Source organism: Plecotus auritus (assembly GCF_963455305.1).
Source record: "Plecotus auritus genome assembly, chromosome: 10".
In the NCBI taxonomy this organism is placed as follows: Eukaryota; Metazoa; Chordata; class Mammalia; order Chiroptera; family Vespertilionidae; genus Plecotus; species Plecotus auritus.
The window spans coordinates 46,948,941-46,970,053 of record NC_137785.1 but is presented as its reverse complement, the minus strand read 5'-3'; the positions used below and the strand labels follow the sequence as shown (position 1 = coordinate 46,970,053).

Genomic DNA, 21,113 nt, shown 5'->3' with positions numbered 1-21,113 from the left:
GGGTATGTGCCTGTGTTTTGCTGACACTCACTAGGTAAGGATTTTAGTATCTGGAGCATAAAGGTACTGTGGACGTTACAGAAGCATAAGACATGTCCTTTTCTCAAACAGCTCCCACATTAATTGAGGAGACAAGTCTCACAAATATAGCATTTCAGGGACTCCTACGCCCCCATGAGGGGACCACTAGCATCTGCATAGGAACCTGGCCGGAAGAAACTGTTACTATATGAATGTAGTGAGGATCAGTGTAGTTCATATGCAAGGTAATTCCTTAGCCACTGCAGCCAGATCTCAATGCCCACCACCTCATTCTCTGTCACGTTTCTATGTCATCTTCCAACTTGTTTCTTTTTGTTCCCCCTTTTTTTTAAAAAAAAAAAATCCTCATCCGAGGATATGTTTATTGATTTGTAAAGAGAGAGGAAAGAAGAGAGAGGGAAACATCGATGTGAAAGAGAAACATCCATTAATCAGTTGCCTTCTGTACATGCCCAACCAGGAATCGAACCCGCAACCTTTTGCTGAAGGGGTTGACACTCCAACCAACTGAGCCACCCTGCCAGGACTGTTGGTTCCCTTTTCCATTCTCTCTCCTGGCTGTGCTCACAAACATTTACCTAAAACCCACTATCATTTGCGCAGAGACAGGAATTTATGAGCTCTCCCATTGCCTTTGTTCTGTGGAGCAGAGCGCCATGCTCTTTACGACAGGGTGTGAGTCTTGACAGTTCTATCTGGACTTCTGAGATAGGGGCATCTGATTGACAGGTTTTATCAGTATCACTGGGGCCAGGCAGTGCCCCAGGCGTCTCTATCAGGAGAGACAAAAGAAAGGGAAAGACATGGAAAGGACCAAGTATGAAGGTGGGAGAAGCTGGCAGAAGGGGAAACATGATGGGTGTCATCATGAAGCTGGACAAGTCCCAGCTATAGCTGCTGCCCTAAACAGCTCCTGTACCTCCGTTTGCTAAATGGTCATGGGCAGCACCCTGACTGCTTAACTGAGTTACTGAAGGGGGACAGTACAGTTGAGGCCCTGTGAATAGCACCCCTCTTTGCTGCCCAAGTTCTCAGTGAATTAAAAGACATTTAACAGAGTAGAGAGATGTGAAAAGTAAAGACATCACCTTCAGCCCTGGCCCTGTGGCTCGGTTGGAACGTCGTCCCATGCACCAAGAGGTTGTGGGTTTGATCCCAGGTCGGGGCGTGCATGAGAGGCAACGGATCAGCGTTTCTCTCTCTTTCTCTTCCCCTCTCTCTCCCTCCCTTCTTTCCTCTTTCTAAAATCAGTAAAAAATTAAAGCAAACATTACTCATATGTTCAAAGTTGGAGGATATTGCTTCTAGATGGAGACAAATGGGCTTCCCAACAGTGAATTCCAGAATCAGACACTCTTACTACTCCCCCACTTTTAAGGAGGGCTGGACAACTGCAGTGCCTCTGCCACATGGCAGGGGATGTGCCTCTGTAAAACGCACAGCCAGGAAGAGCAGCACAGAATGTGCTCTTGCTCTGAAGAGGTAGGAGAGGAACGAGCTGAGCTGTGCATGACAAAACTAGCCAATAAGTAAGCTTATTCCAGACTCACCACTGAGGTAAGTCAGTAAGCTCTGCTGCCCAGAGTTGAGTGCGGGGATGGAGAGAGGCCAGGAGTGTCTCTGTAGTGTGGCTTTCTCCAGGCGGAAGGAAATCAAGAAGCCTTCTTCCCTCTCCCCTCACAAGTGTCTGTACAATATTGTAAAATATTACCTTCGATTGCCTGCCTGCTTTTTATTCTGCAAAAGCCAAGTACATTTTTTTTTTTTTTTTAGGTGTTAACCGAAGAGGAAAGAGCCCTATCTAGGGAGGCCTTGAGAGACATCTTGGATCAAGTGTATCAACCATTAGCAGTTCGAGAATTACTTATCCTCCAGGGAGGACCACCCCAGGTTGGTATTCAGGCGTAGGGACTCTCGTGGGTGAATCATTAATTATAATGTGCAGTCTTCTGGGAGTGGGCCTTCTCCTGGGAAATTTGATAATCTAGTTAAATCTCATTTCATCTCTTAGATCATTGCATGGTATTTGAAAAACTAAATTTCACTGATCCTTAGGATAACTTAAAAGGATTTTTCTTTTAATGGAATGATGGACACTATTCCCAAGAATATGGTAGTTTTATTTAAAATATACAGTATTTTATTCATTCTGAAACTAGATATTTTTAAACTAAAATTTGGCTGTTTGATAGTACATTCTTTTAGCAGAAATACTTGAATATCTTATCTTTGAATGGAGAATTTGAAGTCAAGAAATTAAAATTAGAGCTGTTATTGGGACTATTTTTAGCTCCTTTAAAAAAAAAAGTAATAGTACATATTCTACTAGGCATATGATAATTCTTTTTTTCCTTAAAAATGATTATGTATCTGCATTGACTGAATTTGGGGATGTAGATGGGAATTATCTATTTGCTTTAGGACCTAAAGTTTAGTTATCAATCTAGGTGAGTAAAGTGTGAGGGGCCAAAGGAATTGGCTGTAGGTTAGGAACAAGGACCAGCTGAAGCTGGAGACAAAGGTATCTCCCAGTTGAAGTCATTTTCATCTCATCCCTAGAGCATTACTATAGCTCACCCCCCATAGGACTCCTCTGGCCTCACACTCTGCTTCTCTGAATAAATTCACAGTTTGCCAGATTAAAACAAATGCATTCTAATGATAATGTGGTAAAAAGTAGAGACTCTGGAGTTAGGCATACTAGAATTCAACCCCAGTGTGCAGCTGTATGAATTAATAAACCTTTCCATCCCTCACTTCTTATCCATAAAATGGGATGACAGCAGTGCCTTTTTTACAAGTCCCTTTTGAGATTATGTGGGAGGTTCTTAACAAGAAATGGTAATTTTTACTCCTCCATAAATATAAGAGAGAGGACAGGTTAGTTAGGATTGTTTCTTTCACTAATTTTGGGCTCACAAGTGCCCAAAAATGGTTAACATTTTTGCTCAAAATAAGGGACACCAAGTCTGTTTGTTCATGATGGCTTCACAGAGCTCTCAAAAAGGAGCCCTTGAAGAAATCCACCTCTTTCTTGAAATTGCTGTGTCACAAGGAATCATAGTAGGTAAGGCCATGGAGGCAAGACTAGAGTGCCTGACCTCTCTCTTGTGAACTGTCCTGCTGGTGGTGAGGAGTGTTCAGAGGAATCTTCTTTGGAAGCTAGATTCAACTGGAAGGACTGCATTCAGAGACTGGCCACATAAACCCTGGGTTCCCCAAATCTGTATTTTATTCACTGATGTGTTTGTCTGTCTCTGGGTTTGAAACCTCACTTGCTGTTTCACTTGAAGTTTTACTGTATTTTTACTTTGTTAAAATGAGGAAGAAGGTTTTGTAAAGGAGTCTTTTTTTTTTAAGGAAAAAATTTTCTTTTGAAGTCTGTATAGCATACTATTTATTGTCAGTCTGTCTCATTATATATGTTTTAATAATTTCTACACATCCCATCTATTTCATTGACATTCAGTTCATACTTTCCCTTCGTTTTTCAGTCCTGCTCCGATGTGAAGACACAAGTTAGATGTCGGGCCCCCACTTGGCTTCGGCGTCTGTGTGGGCAGCTGCTCTCTGAAAGGTTGATGAGACCCAGTGGTGTTCAGGCAGTGGTCCGGGGCATTTTGGAAGGAGCGGGTGGTAAGAAAGAAAATGTTTCTGTTACTTTAGTATCCATTTTCCTTCAAGTCAGAGTGAATTACTGATCTTTAACATTTGCCTTTAAACTTGATTGAGGCTATATGTGTTTTTGTAGAGATTAAGGAAATTAGACTTGGAAGTCAAACCTTAATGAATTTCTTTTCCAAAGAAACTATTTTCTTGCCATTTTTCTAAAACAGTCGTGACACACTGTTCACATTGTTGAATGATATTGTTGGCTATTTCAAATGATTTGTAATATCAGAGGAAAACATTGCACAGAAAGTTTAAGTAAAACCCTAAAGAAAATGTGAAATTCTCAGTGGGAAAAGGCTTTGTAGCAGGGTGCTAAGAGGACTTTGCCTCAGGCCTTAAAACACAAAAGAGTTATCTTGAAGCTGCACATACCTTAGAGATACACACTTTGGAATGAAGTTTGAGATTCATTTCCACGCCCTGGCCAGGTAGCTCAGTTGGTTAGAGTGTTGTCCTGATATGCCAAGGTTGAGGGTTCAATTCCCAATCAGGGCACATATAAGAAAAGGGAACATACAAGAATCAACCAGTGAATACATATATAAGTGGAACAACAAATTGATGTTTCTCTCTTTCTCCCTCCCTCTCTCAATTCTCCCTTCCTCTCTCTCTAAAAATTAATCAATTAAAAAAAAATTTAAGAATAGTTAAAAATAGCCCTACTCGTTTGGCTCAGTGGATAGAGCATCAGCCTGTGGACTGAAGAGTCCTGGGTTCGATTCTGGTCAAGGGCACATGCCAGGGTTGCAGGCTCTATCCCCAGTTGGAGGCGTGCAAGAGGCAGCCGATCAATGATTCTCATCATTGATGTTTCTATCTCTCTCTCCCTCTCCCTTCCTCTTTGAAATCAATAAAAAAAAGAAAAGAAAAAAAACCCAAGAAAAATCTCAAACAATTTTTTTAAATATAGTTAAAAATAAATAATAAAGAAAGAATACAGTTCAGTGGTTTTAGTATATTCACAAAGTTGTGTAGCTATTACTAATATCTAATTCCAAACATTTTTTCTTTAATTAATTTTATTTTTTACATAAAAAGTTCAGTAAACATTGGATAAAGTAGAGTGATTTTAAGCTGTAAATCAATCTTATCAACACAGCACAAGGCTGGCCAAAACCACAAGGCAGCCTGCTTTGGAATATTTACATGAAAACAAATTTAACCTTGCAGGAGATCTTCAACCGTCCTTACAAAGTCTGCCTGTGATCTTAGCATGTAAAGGCTAAAAGCAAAACAAAAACAAACAAAAACCAGGAAAAAACAAACAGATTATTTTCAATATATTCACATATACATTAAAATATAATACAGGTCGTTGGGGTAGAGGTCGTGCTTGGGGAAGCACATGGTCTGTGCGCCAACAGCACCGCCATAATTCCAAACATTTTTATCATTATCCCCCTCAAATCCCTCATACTCATTAGCGATTACTCCCCCGTGTCCCCTCCTCCAGTTCCTTGTAAATACTAACCTACTTTCTGTCTCAGTGAATTTGCCTGTTCTGGATATTTCATCCAAATGGAATGAATGATACAATTTGTGATCTTTGTGTTTGGCTTCTTTCACTTAGCTTCATTTTTTTTTTTTTAGGTTTAGTCATGTTGTACATGAATCAGCCCTTTATTCCTTTTTTATGACTGAATTGTATGCATATGCCTGGTAATTTTTAAAGTTTTTTTTTTTGTATCCTCACCCAAGAATATTTTTTTCTTTGATTTTTAGAGAGAGTGGGAGGGAGTGAGGAGAGAGGATGAGGGAGAGGGAGAGAAACATTGACATGAGAGAGACATATCGATTGGTTGCCTCCCACTTAAGCCCTGACTGGGGGCCCGGGATTGAACCTGCAACCGGGTACATGCCTTTGACCCGGAATCGAATCTGCGACCTTTTGGTCCACGGGCCCACACTATAACCACTGAGAAAACCCATCCAGGGCTATCTCAAATTTTTAGGACCTTACCTGGGAAACTGCTGTAAGTTTTTGACATCTCTATTCATTGCTGACAGCTGGGGCAGCTGGTGGGAGTGATGCGGAGGCAACAGCTGCTGACTGGAAAAAGTGTGACTTGATTGCAAAGATTTTGGCCTCTTGTCCCCAGCAGTCTCTTTCACCAGAGGACTACTATAGAGATACCTGCCCCCAGGTAAGTCATTTTGTTTCTTTTGAAAGTTTGAGGATTTTCTGCTTATTTACAGAAAGAGGATTTTTAATGTTCCTCTAATATTGAGGTAAAAGCAATGTAATATTTAAGTTTAATGTTCAGTGAGCAACCTTCTTAATAAGTGAATTAAAAACCTGTTGGAGACACCAACCTAATTGTTAGGTTTAAGTACACTTCATCACTATTATGTAAGTAGCCCACCCAGCTTGCTGTCAGAGTTGGGCTATGAAACTAAAGTTTTATCTCATTCCTTATCTTTTCTGTGTGTTTTTAATTAGCTAAAAAATAGGTGTTAAATAAATAAGGTAAATTAATATGACACATAATTTAAAAAGCACAAAAGAGTAAACAGAATTGTAAGTTTCCCTCTCACTTTTGTTGCCTAGTCCCTCAGAAGTAGTCACTGTTACCAATTTCTTATTTATTTTCCAGAGATATTCTGTGTGCTATGTATATATAATTACATGTATTTGTATGTGTATTTATAGTCTAATTTTCATCCAAATGATAATGAACTACACACACTGTTTTTCATTTTGCTTTTTTACCTTAACAATGTACCTTGGAGATCATTTCATATACTCATTTCATATAGAGCTGCCTAATTCTTTTTCGTGGGTGCATAGTATTGCATTACACTATTGTACCATAATTTATTTAACCAGTCCCCTAATGGATATTTGAGTTGTTTTCATTATTTTGCTATTATAAGCCATGCTACAGTTAATACTCATAAATCTTGTACATGTGCAAGTCCTACCATAGGAAAAATTCCTAGAATTGAAATGACCAGTTCAAAGAGTATATACAGTTAAATTTTTAACTGATACTATTTATGTATTTGTTTCCTACACTTTTGCCTATACAACATGCTACAAAACTTTTTTATCTTTGCTAATCTGATAGGTGAACAATGTGGAAGGAGTTTTCTTAATCAGTACTCCCCATGCAATTAAATGTAAGGCATGGCTTTTGAAGTATAGTCCAAAGAAAGTAGTTCTTTGTTATGCTGATCAGGGTTCTCATGGGTAGGCATGCATGAGAACACAATATCACAATGTAAAGATTTTATAGTGAGAGAAACCAAGATGGCGGCATAGGTAAACACCTAAACTGCTGCCTCGCACAACAATTTCAAAATTACAACTAAAAGACAAAACGGACATCATCCAGAACCACAGGAAGGCTGGCTGAGTGGAAATTCTACAACTAGAAGGAAAGAGAAAAGCACACTGAGACTCAGAGGAGCTGCAGAAGGCAGAGGTACAGAGACGTGCGCACGGAGAGGACTGGCAACTGAGTGCACGGCGGGCTTTCTCAAGTGGGAGGGAGACAAAAGCTCCTGACTGCGCTGAATTCCAGTTCTGGGCGAGACTCTGGGGACCCAGACTCATATGGAGAGAAACTGGACTGTCAGGAAAGAGAAAAGCACACTGAGACTCAGGAACTGTGGAAGGCAGAGATACCGAGGCGTGCACGCGGAGAGGGTGGGCAACTGAGTATGCGGCTGGCTTTCTCAAGCGGGAGGGAGACAAAAGCTCCCGACTGCTCTGAACTCCAGTTCCAGGCAAGACTCTGGGGACACAGAGTCATTCAGGGAGAAACTGGACTGTCTGGCAGTAGGCGAAACTCGAGGGCGGCTTTCTCTCAGAGGTGCTTGCAGCAATTACCACTGGACACTGAGACCCAGGAGCCTCTTAGGGCAGGGCTGACAGGAAGCCAATGCTGTCTGCTCTTCCCTGAGACTCCGCCCCATCCAACCTGAACCCAGAGGCTTCTGCAAGTCTTGTCTCATAAGGGTGTCTCCAGCACAGAAGTTCTCCCAGTATAGACACAGCTGATCTTCACAGCCAATTGGCCTGAAGGTCAATTCCTCCCAGTGATACCAACAACAATCAAGGCTTAACTACAACAAGACTGTGCACACAGCCCACAAAGGGGTGCACCAAGAGTGTCCACCTCAGGTGAACTGGGGAGGCCGACCCACTGGGCCCTATAGGACACCTAGCACACAGAGCCACTCTATCAATTCAGGGAAGCAGCCAAAATGCGGAGACAAAGAAACAGGTCACAAATGAAAGAAATGGAGGAAAGCAAACGACTGGATATAGAGTTCAAAACCATGGTTATAAGGTTTTTCAAGAATTTTCTAGAAAAGGCCAATAAATTTAGCGAGACCCTCAAGTAAATGAAAAAGGACCAACTAGAAATTAAGCATACACTGACTGAAATAAAAAATATTATACAGAGATCCAACAGCAGACAAGAGGATCGCAAGAATCAAGTCAAAGATTTGAAATAAAAAGAAGCAAAAAACTCTCAGCCGGAAAAGCAAAAAGAAAAAAGAATCCAAAAATTTGAAGATAGTGTAAGGAGCCTCTGCGACAACTTCAAGCGTACCAACATCAGAATTATGGGGTGCCAGAAGAAGACAGAGAGCAAGATACTGAAAACCTATTTGAAGAAATAATGACCGAAAACTTTCCCCACCTGGTGAAAGAAATAGACTTACAAGTCCAGGAAGAGCAGAGAACCCTAAACAAAAGGAATCCAAAGAGGACCACACCAAGACACATCATAATTAAAATGCCAAGAGCAAAAGACAAAGAGAGAATATTAAAAGCAGCAAGAGAAAAACAGTTAATTACCTACAAGGGAGCACCCATACAATTGTCAGCTGATTTCTCAACAGAAACTATGCAGGCCAGACGGGAGTGGCAAGAAATATTCAAAGTGATGAATAGCAAGAACCTACAACCAAGAGTACTCTACCCAGCAAAGTTATCATTCAGAATGGAAGGTCAGATAAAGAGCTCCACAGATAAGAAAAAGCTAAAGGAGTTCATCACCACCAAACCAGTATTATATGAAATGCTGAAGGGTATTCTTTAAGAAGAGGAAGAAGAAGAAAAAGATAAAGATAAAAATTATTAACAACAAATACATATCTATCAACAAGTGAATCTAAAAATCAAGTGAATAAAAAAATTTGATGAACAGAATAAACGGGTGAATATAATAGAATCAGGGGCATAGAAAGGGAGTGGACTGACAATTCTCAGGGGGAAAGGGGTGTGGGGGGTGCGGGAAGAGACTGGACAAAAATCATACACCTATGGATGAGGACAGTGGGGGGGAGGTAAGGGCAGAGGGTGGGATGGGAACCGGGTGGAGGTGAGCTGTGGGAGGAAAAAAGAGGAACAATTGTAATAATCCTATCTAATAAAGAGGGAATATGCTAATTGACCATCACTCCGTCACAAAGATGGCTGCACCCACAACCGAGGCCAAGTTCCCATAAGGAGACTTAATGAGCAATCAGCAGGGCCCTGAGGCTGCACCCTCCCCCGCCGCCTTGGGGCTTGACAGGGACCTCAGGCTGTGTCCCCCACCTGGCAGGGCTTAATAGGGGACCTCAGGCCCTGCCCCCACCTGGCAGGGCTTGACAGGGGACCTCAAGGTGCGCTTCCCATCCTGGTGCTGGGCTAGGGGACCTCAGGCTGCTCCCCCCGCTCCAGCACCAGGCTGGGGGACCTCAGGCCATGCCCCCCACCAAGTGGGGCTTAACAGGGGACCTCAGCCCAAGCCCCCCACCCCAGCACCAGGCCGGGGGACCTCAGACCACACCGCTCCGACCAGCGGGGCTTGACAGGGGACCTCAGGCCACACCCCTGCCCCAGCACCGGGCCAGGGGACCTGAGGCTGCACCCCCCTGCCTGGCTGGGCTTGACAGGGGACCTCAGGCCGTGCCCCCCACCCAGCAGGGCTTGATGGGGAACTTCAAGGTGCACCCCCAGTGCTGGGTCCAGGGAACTCAGACCTGAGGCTGTGCCCCCCTGCCGGTGGGGCTTGATGGGGGACCTGAGGCTGGACCCCCCCCTCCCGGTGCTGGGCCGGGGGACCTGAGGCTGCGCCGCCCTTCCTTCCCCCCCCGCCTGGCAGTGCTTGACGGGGGACCTCAGGCCATGCCCCCCACCTGGCATGGCTTGACGAAGGACCTCAAGGCACACCCCCCACCCTGGTCTGGGCTGGGGGACTTCAGGCCACGCCCCCCTGTCCTGGCACCGGGCCAGGGGACCTGAGGCTATGCCCCCTGCCCGGCAGGGCTTGACAAGGTTGGGACTGGCTGGGTCTGGATCTAGCCCAGGGGTGGGCAAACTTTTTGACTCGAGGGCCACAATGGGTTCTTAAACTGGACCGGAGGGCCGGAACAAAAGCATGGATGGAGTGTTTGTGTGAACTAATATAAATTCAAAGTGAAGGAGCGGAGGGGAGAGGAAGAGAACCCTCCGCTCTTTCGGCTCTGCGGGCTGGATAGAACAACCGAACGGGCCGTAGTTTGCCCACGGCTGATCTAGCCCAATGAGGGGGCGCCGGCCAGGTCTGGGTCTCATGTGATTTTGAGGTGCATGTGGGTGGGCGGGGACTTGACTCTGGGTCTTGTGGTGAGCCCCGGACTCTGACAGGAGGAAGGTTTTCATATACATTTTACTAATTTTCTTTCATCTCTGACACTTCTATTATAGAGAAAGGGCAAATAGCAATATTAAATTATTTCCTCTGGTCACTAGTCTGAACAATAAAGATTTATTAAATAAAAAAATAAAATAAAAGGTTTTATAGTGAAATATACTACATAGTCCTAACCGGTTTGGCTCAGTGGATAGAGTGTCGGCCTGTGGACTGAAAAGGTCCCAGGTTCGATTCCAGTCAAGGGCATGTACCTTGGTTGCGGGCACATCCCCAGTAGGAGGTGTGCAGGAGGCAGCTGATTGATGTTTCTCTCTCATCGATGTTTCTAACTCTCTATCTCTCTCCCTTCCTCTCTGTAAAAAATCAATAAAATATATTTTAAAATATGTATATATACTACATATAAATAATGTTACAGGATAAAGTTAGTATTTGCAATTATAAATAAATACTTTCTGAAACTAGCAGCTTTAGTTTTGGTACTTGACAAAAGGCTAAAATCAAGTCACAGGTTTCAGGCTGAGTCTTTCTGGCAGTGTCAGAGGTCACGTACAGTTTTTGGGCAGAGATTCTCCTGCCTGCAAAAAGTGCAAGAGTCACTTTTAAGTCAGGAACAGAAATATACTTTTCTATCAGTTGCTTTTAGAGTGTGGTAAACCCACCTAGGCACTGGAGATCTATGTTTGTCTTTGAGAAAATAGGCTGTTGTCTGGGATAGTTCAAATATGACAGGCGATCTTCAGGCTCTAAATGTACTTATATACCTTGACCCAGTAATTTTATTTAGTGGTGCTTTTATAATAGCAAAATTTGGGGAGAAACAGAATGTCTGGATATTAGGAAATAATTTAATAAATTCTTACCTGCAGCTTGAATAGATATATATCACCATATAGTATTTTTGAGGAATTTATAACAGTATTAGGGGCCCAGTGCACGAATTCGTGCATCTTGAACTGTGGGCCATAAGGCTGTGGTGGGCACAGGGGCGGGTCTCGGTCCATCCTTTGCTCCCCCGCCCAGCCCCTCCCGTCATGGCCCCCAGTCCCCTCTCTTCCGGCAGCTCTGCTCCCAAGTGCTGACAGCGCCAGCCCCACTCGCACCTGCTGACAGCACAGAGTGATTGGGGCCAGCGCCAGCAGCAGGTGCGAGCGCCGGACGGGACCGCGGTGCAGGGGAGCAAAGAATTTTCAGAATCCCCAGAGGCTTGCCCTGATGACAGTGACCAGCACTCTGCCTTGTCTGACGCTCCTGCTCACCTCTTCCACCATCCTGCCACGGCTGACGCCATCCATGTTCTGCGCGCCTCCTGGTGGTCGGCGCATGTCATAGCGACCGGTTATTCAGTTGCTTGGTTGTTCCGCCGTTCGGTCTATTTGCATATTAGGGTTTTATATATATAGATGATATTTTAATAATATACAAAACTGAATATTAACTGTGGCTTCAATTAAAAAGAAAAAAGAATTATACAGAAATATATTGGAAAAAATACACCAAAAATGATTATTAGTGATTTAGGAAGATTTAATTTTATTCTCAAAACGTTATTTTCTAGATTTTCTACAATGAGCATGTATTTTATAAAATTATTTAATGAAAACATAGTCTCTTCAGTTCTCACAACCTTTGATACTGGGTTGTTAAATTTTAAAAAAATGATTTTGTTGAATCAGTGTTATTGCAGTGAGTTTATTTTTGGGCCTAAAGAAATTAGTGCTTTTTCTTCTTAATGTAATGCCCCTGGTAAAGAGGTTGGTATTTCTTTACTTCATATACTTTTTCTTTTAGATCCTGGATTTATTTCACTTTCAAGATAAATTAACAGCACGACAATTTCAGAGAGTTGCCACCACTACCTTCATAACTATGTCAAGAGAACGCCCACAATTGGCAGCAAAGTATTTGCTTCAGCCAGTGTTAGCGCCTCTACATCGATGTTTGACTACAGCTGGTAAGAGAGGAAGTCTGGTGGTTGGGTGCCCCTCTAAAGGATCTTCTTCAGTGTTTTAGGTTTAAATGACTTCAGTCTGGTATATCAGTGACTTTAGTTTTACCTTTTTCTCCCCCAACTTTTTATTTTGAAAAATCCAGTTCACAAAAGTTCTAAGAAGATACAGTGAACCTAGATTGACCAACTGTTATTTTTGGGCCACATTTGCTTTATCTTTCTCTTTCGATACGTGTACATTTTTTTCTGAAACATTTGAGAGTTAGTTGTAGACATCATTTAATATACAGACTTTATTCAGATTTCTCTAACTGTCCCAAGAATTTCCTTTATAACTATTTTTAAAAAATCCGGAATCCAGCCAAGAATCATGCATTACATTCCCTTATGTCTTTTTATTTTCCTTTAATATAGAATACTTCTCCATTTTTTTGTTTGTCTTTCACCACCATATTTTTGAAGAGCCTAGGTTACAGAATGTTTCTTAATTTGTATTTGTTTAATTGTTTCCTCATGATTAGATCCAGGTTAAACATAGGATACTACATAGGATGATGGTTCTTTTTTCAGTCTCCATCAGATTAAGGGACATATGTGATCACTTTATCCCATTACTAGCAATGTTATATTGGATAATTTAGTTAACGTAGTAGCACACAGATTTCTCCGTTGTAAAATATCGTCCTCCCTTATGTAATTAATAAGTAAGCTATGTCATGATAGTCTGAGACTGTGTGATAGTCTGTGTGAATACTGTTTCCCAATAGTCTTTCATACTATGGTTTAAAATCCATTGATGAGTTTTACCAGTAAAATGGTGACTATCTTTTTTGTTATTTCTATTTTGTTAGTTGGTATTCTAATGTAAAGAAGAGCTTTTCTTTCTTCCTGCCTCGCTCCTTTAAAAAAATTATTTAAATATCAATATAGATATTTAGATTCTTTTTTAATTGGTTACCAAACACTTCTGTCATTCATTTTGATGCTCAGATTTTCCCATATTTAGCCAGTGTTTACTTCTGTTTTAATGTCTTAAAAGATTGACATTTTCAACACTTCTCTTAGTATGTATAGCTTTATTGAGTTTAATGCTGGGATACTGAGTATCATTATAGCACTCTTGGTGATTAAAAAAAAAATTTTTTTCTAGATAGTAGTTCCTAAGGTTAAAAATGAAGAAAAAAAAAGTTTGTCTACACAAATTTAGGTCTGTGTAGACTTTGTGTAGAAGTCATTTTGTAGTGTGAATTTTTCTGGGTGTACTAGTATGTGGTGGGAGATGTGGAATCATGGAGAAAGTCTAATTCTTTTTCATAGTAAAACTTCACCAGACTCAGCCTTGGTGAAGTGAAATTAATCAGACATGACAAACATGATAGTTGAGTAAATACTTAAAATTCCTTTATATATTTAATAGGAATCTATTCTGGAATCAATATATTCTTCAAAAAACGGCAAAAAAAAAAAATATGACATCTATTTCTGTTGGCTTGAGTGTGGGTAATTTTGGTTTTTGTTCTCTAGAGATTCCAGAGAATGACATGGTGCCAGGGACCATTTTGGTGACAGAAGAAGAACTTAGTAGATGTATTGAGGATGTATTTAAGGTTGGTAATTTGAGTCACTAATGTTTTTAGCTTATATTTTTACTGAGTCTTTAAAAATAACTTTGCCTTTTTAATTGGTTCTTTAGGAATTGGAATGGTTAATCTTAAATTATTCCAAATCATCAAAATCTTTTCATTTTTTGAAACTGGAAACTATAAGCTATTAGTGAAAAAAAAACTGATACATTTTGAAACTGTCAGTTTTCATAATTTATCTGAATCTTAAACAGTTTATATTCTCTAACTAGCACATGCCACTGATGAAAGCATGCCTTTTAAAGAAAGTGACAGAGGCATTTACAATTCTGTAGGCTTCCTAAAGTGTATGAACATTTTGAATCTACTTTATAACTTTTGATAATAATTACCATTATTATAAAGAAGTCTGAATAAATGGATCCTGCAAATGACTACCTAAATATAAACTGAAAATGAAAAAAAGTAAATTGTATATCCTCTATGATTATATGATATATATGAAATACATATTTTTAGTCAAAAATAAAATCCATTGTGTTAGGCTTGGGGTAAATATTCTTTTTTAAAGTTTATTTCAATAAATTTATAAACGAAAAATATTTACAAGAGTAATCAGCTTTCAAAACTATGCTCCATGTAAAAAGGTGCAGCCACTTTGGAAAATAGTTTGGCAGTTCCTCACAAAATTAAACATGGAGTTATATGACCCAGAAGTCCACTCCTAGGTGTATACCGAAGAAAAATGGAAACATAAAAATCTGTACAAGAATATTCATAGCATTACTATTCATAATAGCCCAGATATGGAAACAACCCAAAAGTCTATCAATAGATGAATGGATAAACAAATGTGATATGTTTACATAATAGACTATTTTTTTAGCCATAAAAAGGAATGGAATATGGATGCATACCACAATATAGATGAATTTAAAAATTATAATTTAAGCCCTAGCCGGTTTGGCTCAGTGGATAGAGCGTCGGCCTGCGGACTGAAGGGTCCTGGGTTCGATTCCAGTCAAGGGCACGTATCTTGGTTGCAGGCTCCTCCCTGACCCCGGTCCTGGTCGGGGCTCGTGCAGGAGGCAACCAGTCGATGTGTCTCTCTCACATCAATGTTTCTCTCTGTCTCTCCCTCCTTCTTCCACTTTCTAAAAATCAATGGGAAAATATCCTCAGATGAGGATTAAAAAAATAATTGTGATTTAAAATATTTAAAAAGAAGCCAGACACAAAAGACCACACATTGTATGATTCGATCTATCTGAAATGTTCAGGATATGTAGATTCATAGAAATAGAAAGTAGGTTAGTGGTTGCTAGGGGTTGTAGATAGAGAATTGGGACTAGCTGCTAATGGGTATGGGGTTTCTTTTTGAGGTAAGGAAAATATTCTTGGATTAGATAGTGGTGATTGTTATACAATCTTGTGAATATTCTAAAAGCTACTGGATTGCATATTTTAAGAGAGTGAATTTTATGGCATGTGAATTATATCTCAATAATTTAAAAATTTATATTCCGCCCTAACCGGTTTGGCTCAATGGATAGAGCATTGGCCTGCGGACAGAAGGGTCCCAGGTTCGATTCCGGTCAAGGGCATGTACCTTGGTTGTGGGCACATCCCCAATAGGGGGTGTGCAGGAGGCAGCTGATCAATGTTTCTCTCTCATCGATGTTTCTAAATCTCCTTCTCCCTTCCTCACTGTAAAAAATTAATAAACTATCTAAAAAAAATTTATATTCCATATATCTCATTTCTTTTCTATGGTAGTAAATTGAACATTTTTATTTATTTTTTAAAAATATTTTTTTATTGATTTCAGAGAGGAAGGTAGAGGGAGAGAGAGATAGAAACATCAATGATGAGAGAGAATCATTGATTGGCTATCTTCTGCACACCCACTACTGGGGATCGAGCCCGAAATCTGGGCATGTGCCCTTGACCAGAATCAAACCAGGGATCCTTCAGTCTGCAGGCCGACGCTCTATCCACTGAGCTAAACCGGCTAGGGCGTAAATTAAACATTTGTAGAGTAAATTTTCAAATTTTAGTTTATTATGAAATAGTTCAAATATACAAAAAATATGAAGAGTAAAACACTCATGCACCCATCACTCAGCTGAAATTCTCTACTTGAAAGGATTACTATACTGAATTTGTACTTATTATCCCTTAAGCTCTTTGTAGTATCATTGTATATGATTTTAAATTTATTTTAATGGCATTGCAATGTATGTGACATTAATTCATTCATTTTCACCACTAGATGTTATTCCATTATGTGACTATATCACCATATATTTGTTTATTTTTCTATTGGTATTTGAGTTGTTTCCATGGAGTTTTTGCTAATCTGTTTGGTACATTATAGTTTTAATTAGCAGTTAGTTCTCTTATTACTAGTGAGGTTAAGCATCACTTTGTGCTTTAAGTTCATTCTGTAAATTGTTCCTTTTTTTCACTTCTATAAATTGTTCATATAGTTTGTCCATTAAAAAATTGTGTTATTGGCCTCTTTTAGGGTACTTTCTTTTTTAAAACAGCTTTATTGAGGTATACTTTACAGACCATAAAATAATGTTTTAATTGTACAATTCAGTGATTGTTAGTAAATTTACTGAGTTGCGAAACTATTACAATACAGTTTTAGAACATTTCCATCACCCCCCAAAGATGCCTTGTGCCTATTTACAATCACTTCCTCTTCCCACTCTCAGCCCCAGGCGACCACTAATGGGCTCTCTGCCTTGCTGGATTTGCCTTTTGGGGATATTTTGTATGGGGGAATCATGTGGTATGTGCTCTTTTGTGTTTTGTGGCGGCTTCTCTCTCTTAGCGTAATGCTTCTGAGGTTCTGTGTTGCATATATCAATATTTGGTCTCTTTTTTTGTTAAGTAATCTTCTATTGTATGACTATATCACATTTTGTTCATCTGTTCATTAGTTGATGGACATTTGGATGGAGAGTAAAATCTATTTTAAAAACAGCTGTGTAAGATATAATTCACATATTGTATAGTTCACTCATTTAATGTAGGCACATCAATGGTTTTTTTAGTATATCACAGATTTGTGCAGCTGTCCTCACTATCTTATTTTAGGATATTTTATTACCCAAAATGAAACCCCACACCACTCCCAAATCCTATTGCCCCCCAGATAGAGGGAAATCCACTTCTAGTTTGGTGAATTATAACCTCCTGGAGAGGCAAGCAAAACAGTTTGCTGTAGACACTTGATTATGCACAAGGATTGGGACTATCGTGAAAGCAGAAGGGGTGTAGAAGGGTAATTATTCTCTCTACAAGGTTTTGGCAACTCAGCTGCAGTGGGAAAACAGAGGAAATGTGTATGTTGGAAGGAAATGGTAAACATTGTGTAAAATTTAGCTACAAAGGATGTGTCTTTATTAACTTTCTGCTAATACTAAATTATAGAGTACAGCTCAACGGCAGGAAATAAGGAAAACATCTGGGATGGTTGAATTGATTCAGCAACTCACTGGGTAACAAGAGGGTATCTAATTTTAGAGAGGCATTGGGAACATTTCCAGCTCTGGTTGTCTCTCTCTCTCTCCTTTTCTTTTTAACAGATTTATTGAGATATAATTCACATACCACACGATTCACACATTTAAAATGTTCAGTTCAGCTCTCTGAATGAAAATTTTATGGTGGGAACAGCTACAAGGGAAGGCCTTTCTGCGCTTGCATCCTTCATACACACAGCGAGTGGAGCCGTATGGCTCCGGTGGGCCAAGTGGGACGTTCTCACCAATAGAGGTGTATATATAGGTGCTAGTGGAATTGAATTGAAAGTTGGCATAGTTACTTCTACTTCATCTGCATAATAATTCTCATCATTTCTATGTGTGTATCTTACCTCTGGTAAAATTATCTAAGCCAAAAAGGGGATATGCAGCTCAAATAACTTTTAGTTCGTTGGCTTCCTATTCTGTTTCCTCCAACTCTGAATGTCTGGGGCCCAAGCCCTAAAATGCTGAAATTCTTTTGGCCTCCCTGGTGTGAGAGGGATAAATGGTCTTTCTTTGCCTACAGGGGTGAAGAGAGGCTTAGATTGCACAGAGATTGGTTCCGGGTAAGGCAGGATAAGATAATTCCACTTCTTTCTGATTTGAATATTTTCTTGGTTTTAAGAGAACTGGCCAGAATCTGATATTGGACTTGGGTTGAAGGAGGAGTGGGGTTATGTAGGGGATGTTTCCTTTTAGTATTCCTTATAGTACTTGTCAAGACTCCCTAAAGGTGGAAGAAATTTTAGGGTAGGAAAGGCTAGAAGGTAACTAATTATTTTATTTTCCTCATTCTCATTTCCATCATCTTTTCTTCCCTCTGTCTTTCTCTCACTATTTCTGTATTTAGAAAAGATAATATTTGCACATGGTGTAAGTTTAAGAAATGCAAAAGGCTTTAAGTTACTCTTCCTCCCATCTGTGGCTGTTCCCTAAAGGCAGTCATTCTTTCTGGATGTTTCCATCTTTAATTGAACTGTGGCCTTGAATAACATGCAAAGGACTGAAAGAAGCGTCCTTCAAAGCTTTGGGATATGTAAGTGTTAGTTTTTAAAATGCTGCAGTTCAGATTCTGGGATAGTGTAGTGACAAGTGCCTACCCCTTTGAGTCAGAGAGACCTAGGTTAGAATCTGGCTTCAGGGTTGACTATCAATGTGACTTTAGGTGATGTATTTAACATGAGTTGTGGGGTTGAATAAGGTAAATTTTGGCAGGTTCACTGTATGCTTTAATACATAATAGGTGCTCAAAAAACTGTCAGTTCCTTTTTGGTTCAGGGAAATTCTTATTTTAAAGGATAATTTTATGCAATATGCTCTGAAAACATGAATAGTACAAAATGCTATATTAAGTAACTTGTCCTGTTCTTCTGCCTCTCACAAATCTTATTTAAACTCAGTAAGTACATTAGAAGTTCTGGAACATTACTATCAAAAGGATCACTGTGATATTTTAGAAGGCAGCATTTAGCTAGTTTAATTCTTAACAGGGGTAAAATCAAGTTTCAGCCTGTACTGTATTTCAATGTTAGGATTAAGTCAGCTTGATTCTGAATAGACTCATCATGTTTTTATTTCCACACTTGTACATCCCTGTGAAAGATAAGGCCATAAACTAAGAAGACAGTTCCATTTACAGTAACATCAGTGAGAATAAAATATTTAGAAATAAATTTAACATTTGCATAAGGTTGTATATTTTACAAAATGTTCCAACATGAATTATCTTCCTTGGTCCTTATGCTAAAAGCTTAGTGCCTACATTATAAATGAGGAAATGAGATCTAGGGAGCTTTAAATGTCTTATCCATGTTCATTTACTTGATATGTGATTTTGGGCAATTACATAGGTGGCACACCCAGTTTCCTGGCTCGTGACTTCCCAGTGCTTTTTCAGTTACTCAGCATGTAATAGGAGTCTATGAAATGCGAGATGGATCTTCTGGGGACTGCTTTCTGTTTTGTTTTGCTTTGAAACAGAAACATTTATAAAGGGCAAAGAGAGCCAAAGATATTGTGACAGAAGATGATTTGACTTTGGGTGATGGGCACACAATCCAATATGCAGATCATGTATCATAGAAATATACACTTAAAACCCATATGATATTATTAACCAATGTCACCCCAATACATTTACTTTTAAAAAAAGGAAACACATGTTTATTCTTAATACTTTTGACCATTTTGACTCTTGTGAGTTTTTCCTTTCCTTTTTATTTAAATTTCTAGTCAGTCCTGCCAGAGAAATTCAGTCCTCCAGACATTGAAGATAGTAGGTACTGAACCAGCCAATATGTAAAGTCAAGCCTTCTTTTGTCCAATCTGCTCTCCCTTTCATGGCTGAAGTTCTGTTCAGTTAATTCACATTGATTGAGTAGCTTCTAGCTATAAGTTTGTTTTTTTTAAATGAAAATACAGAGGGCGTTGTAACTTCCCCACAAAAGTAGAGCTTTTGAGAAAGTAAACACCAGTCAAGTCTTTCTTCATTCATTCTTTGATTCAGTTCATTGGTCACCAAAAAAATTTACCAATTACCTACTAAGTGCCTGACACTCTGCGAAGTTTACAAATGCAGAAATGGTTAAGAGCCAGCCACTGCCTTCAAGGAGCTCCTAGGCAAGCAAAGAGTTACAGTAATGTGCAATCCTAATATATAAAAAGCCAGGGGCCGTCACGACCAAAACAACCAGACAGACGACTGAACAGCAGGCTGCGTGGGGTGACCAGGCTGGCAGGGGGGTTAGTGAGGGATGACCAAATGACTGAACAGCAGGCTGCGTGGGGTGACAAGGCTGGCAGGGTGTTAGTGAGGGATGACCAAACAACTGAACAGCAGGCTGCGTGGGGCAACCAGGCCAGCAGGGGGGACAGTTGGGGACAACCAGGCTGGCAGGGGGAGCAGTTAGGGGCAATCAGGCCAGCAGGCAGAGGCAGTTAGGGGTGATCAGGTTGGTGGGGGGGCAGTTAAGGCAGGCAGGCAGGTGAGCAGTTAGGAGCCAGTGGTCCCGGATTGGAGAGGGTGCAGGCTAGGCTGAGGGGGACCCCCCTGGTGCACAAATTTTGTGCACTGGGCCTCTAGTCTATATATAATTAAGTACCCAGAAACACACCTCTGCTACTTGTTAGAGCAGCAGTCCTCTAAGCTTGAATGAAGGGTTGCAAGGCTTAACCCTGGGCGCCTTCTCTTATGGCTGGCTCTGTGATGGAAAGCCAAGATTCATTCAGGAAGGAATGTGGAAATCCCCAGAAAGGAATGAGGAAATCCCCAGACTGCCAGTGGGATCACTGGTACCCATCTGTCTCCTCTTCTAATCTGTTCTGAGCCAATATGGTTTTTATAGAGCCATACTGTTCTCTTATTTTGCCCGACAGCCCTGTCCTACACATTTATACTCAAAAAGCCCAAGCTAGATATGGAAGTTCAACTGCAAAGCACCATTTCACTTACTCACAGACAGGCTTTTTTACACCAAAGGGTTGAAAAGGTACCTTGAGCGTCTGTCTTTCCCTTCTCTGCTTCAGCTTTTCCAAGGTATTTTGTTTGATGATCCCTGGCTGTACAGATACAGAAAACCTTTCAACTAAACAGGATTTCATTTTTAAAGTACTAAGTTCTGAACTGAAAGAACAGAAAGTGTGTCTGGAAAGGATAGAAATTTTGGTCAAGTTGAAGATTCAGTGTTTCAAA

The 21,113-nt window shown here is 40.3% G+C and overlaps 1 protein-coding gene across 1 annotated transcript in view; it reads left to right on the top strand.

Moving 5' to 3' along the window:
• Positions 1–21,113, top strand: part of TANGO6 (transport and golgi organization 6 homolog) — a 151,738-nt gene that overhangs the window by 11,346 nt on the left and 119,279 nt on the right. Inside the window, exons 3-7 of the mRNA XM_080645013.1 lie at positions 1,816–1,932; positions 3,537–3,678; positions 5,722–5,858; positions 12,141–12,303; positions 13,825–13,907. Of these exons, the coding sequence (XP_080501139.1) occupies positions 1,816–1,932; positions 3,537–3,678; positions 5,722–5,858; positions 12,141–12,303; positions 13,825–13,907 (642 nt within the window). The remainder of the gene's footprint in view (positions 1–1,815; positions 1,933–3,536; positions 3,679–5,721; positions 5,859–12,140; positions 12,304–13,824; positions 13,908–21,113) is intronic.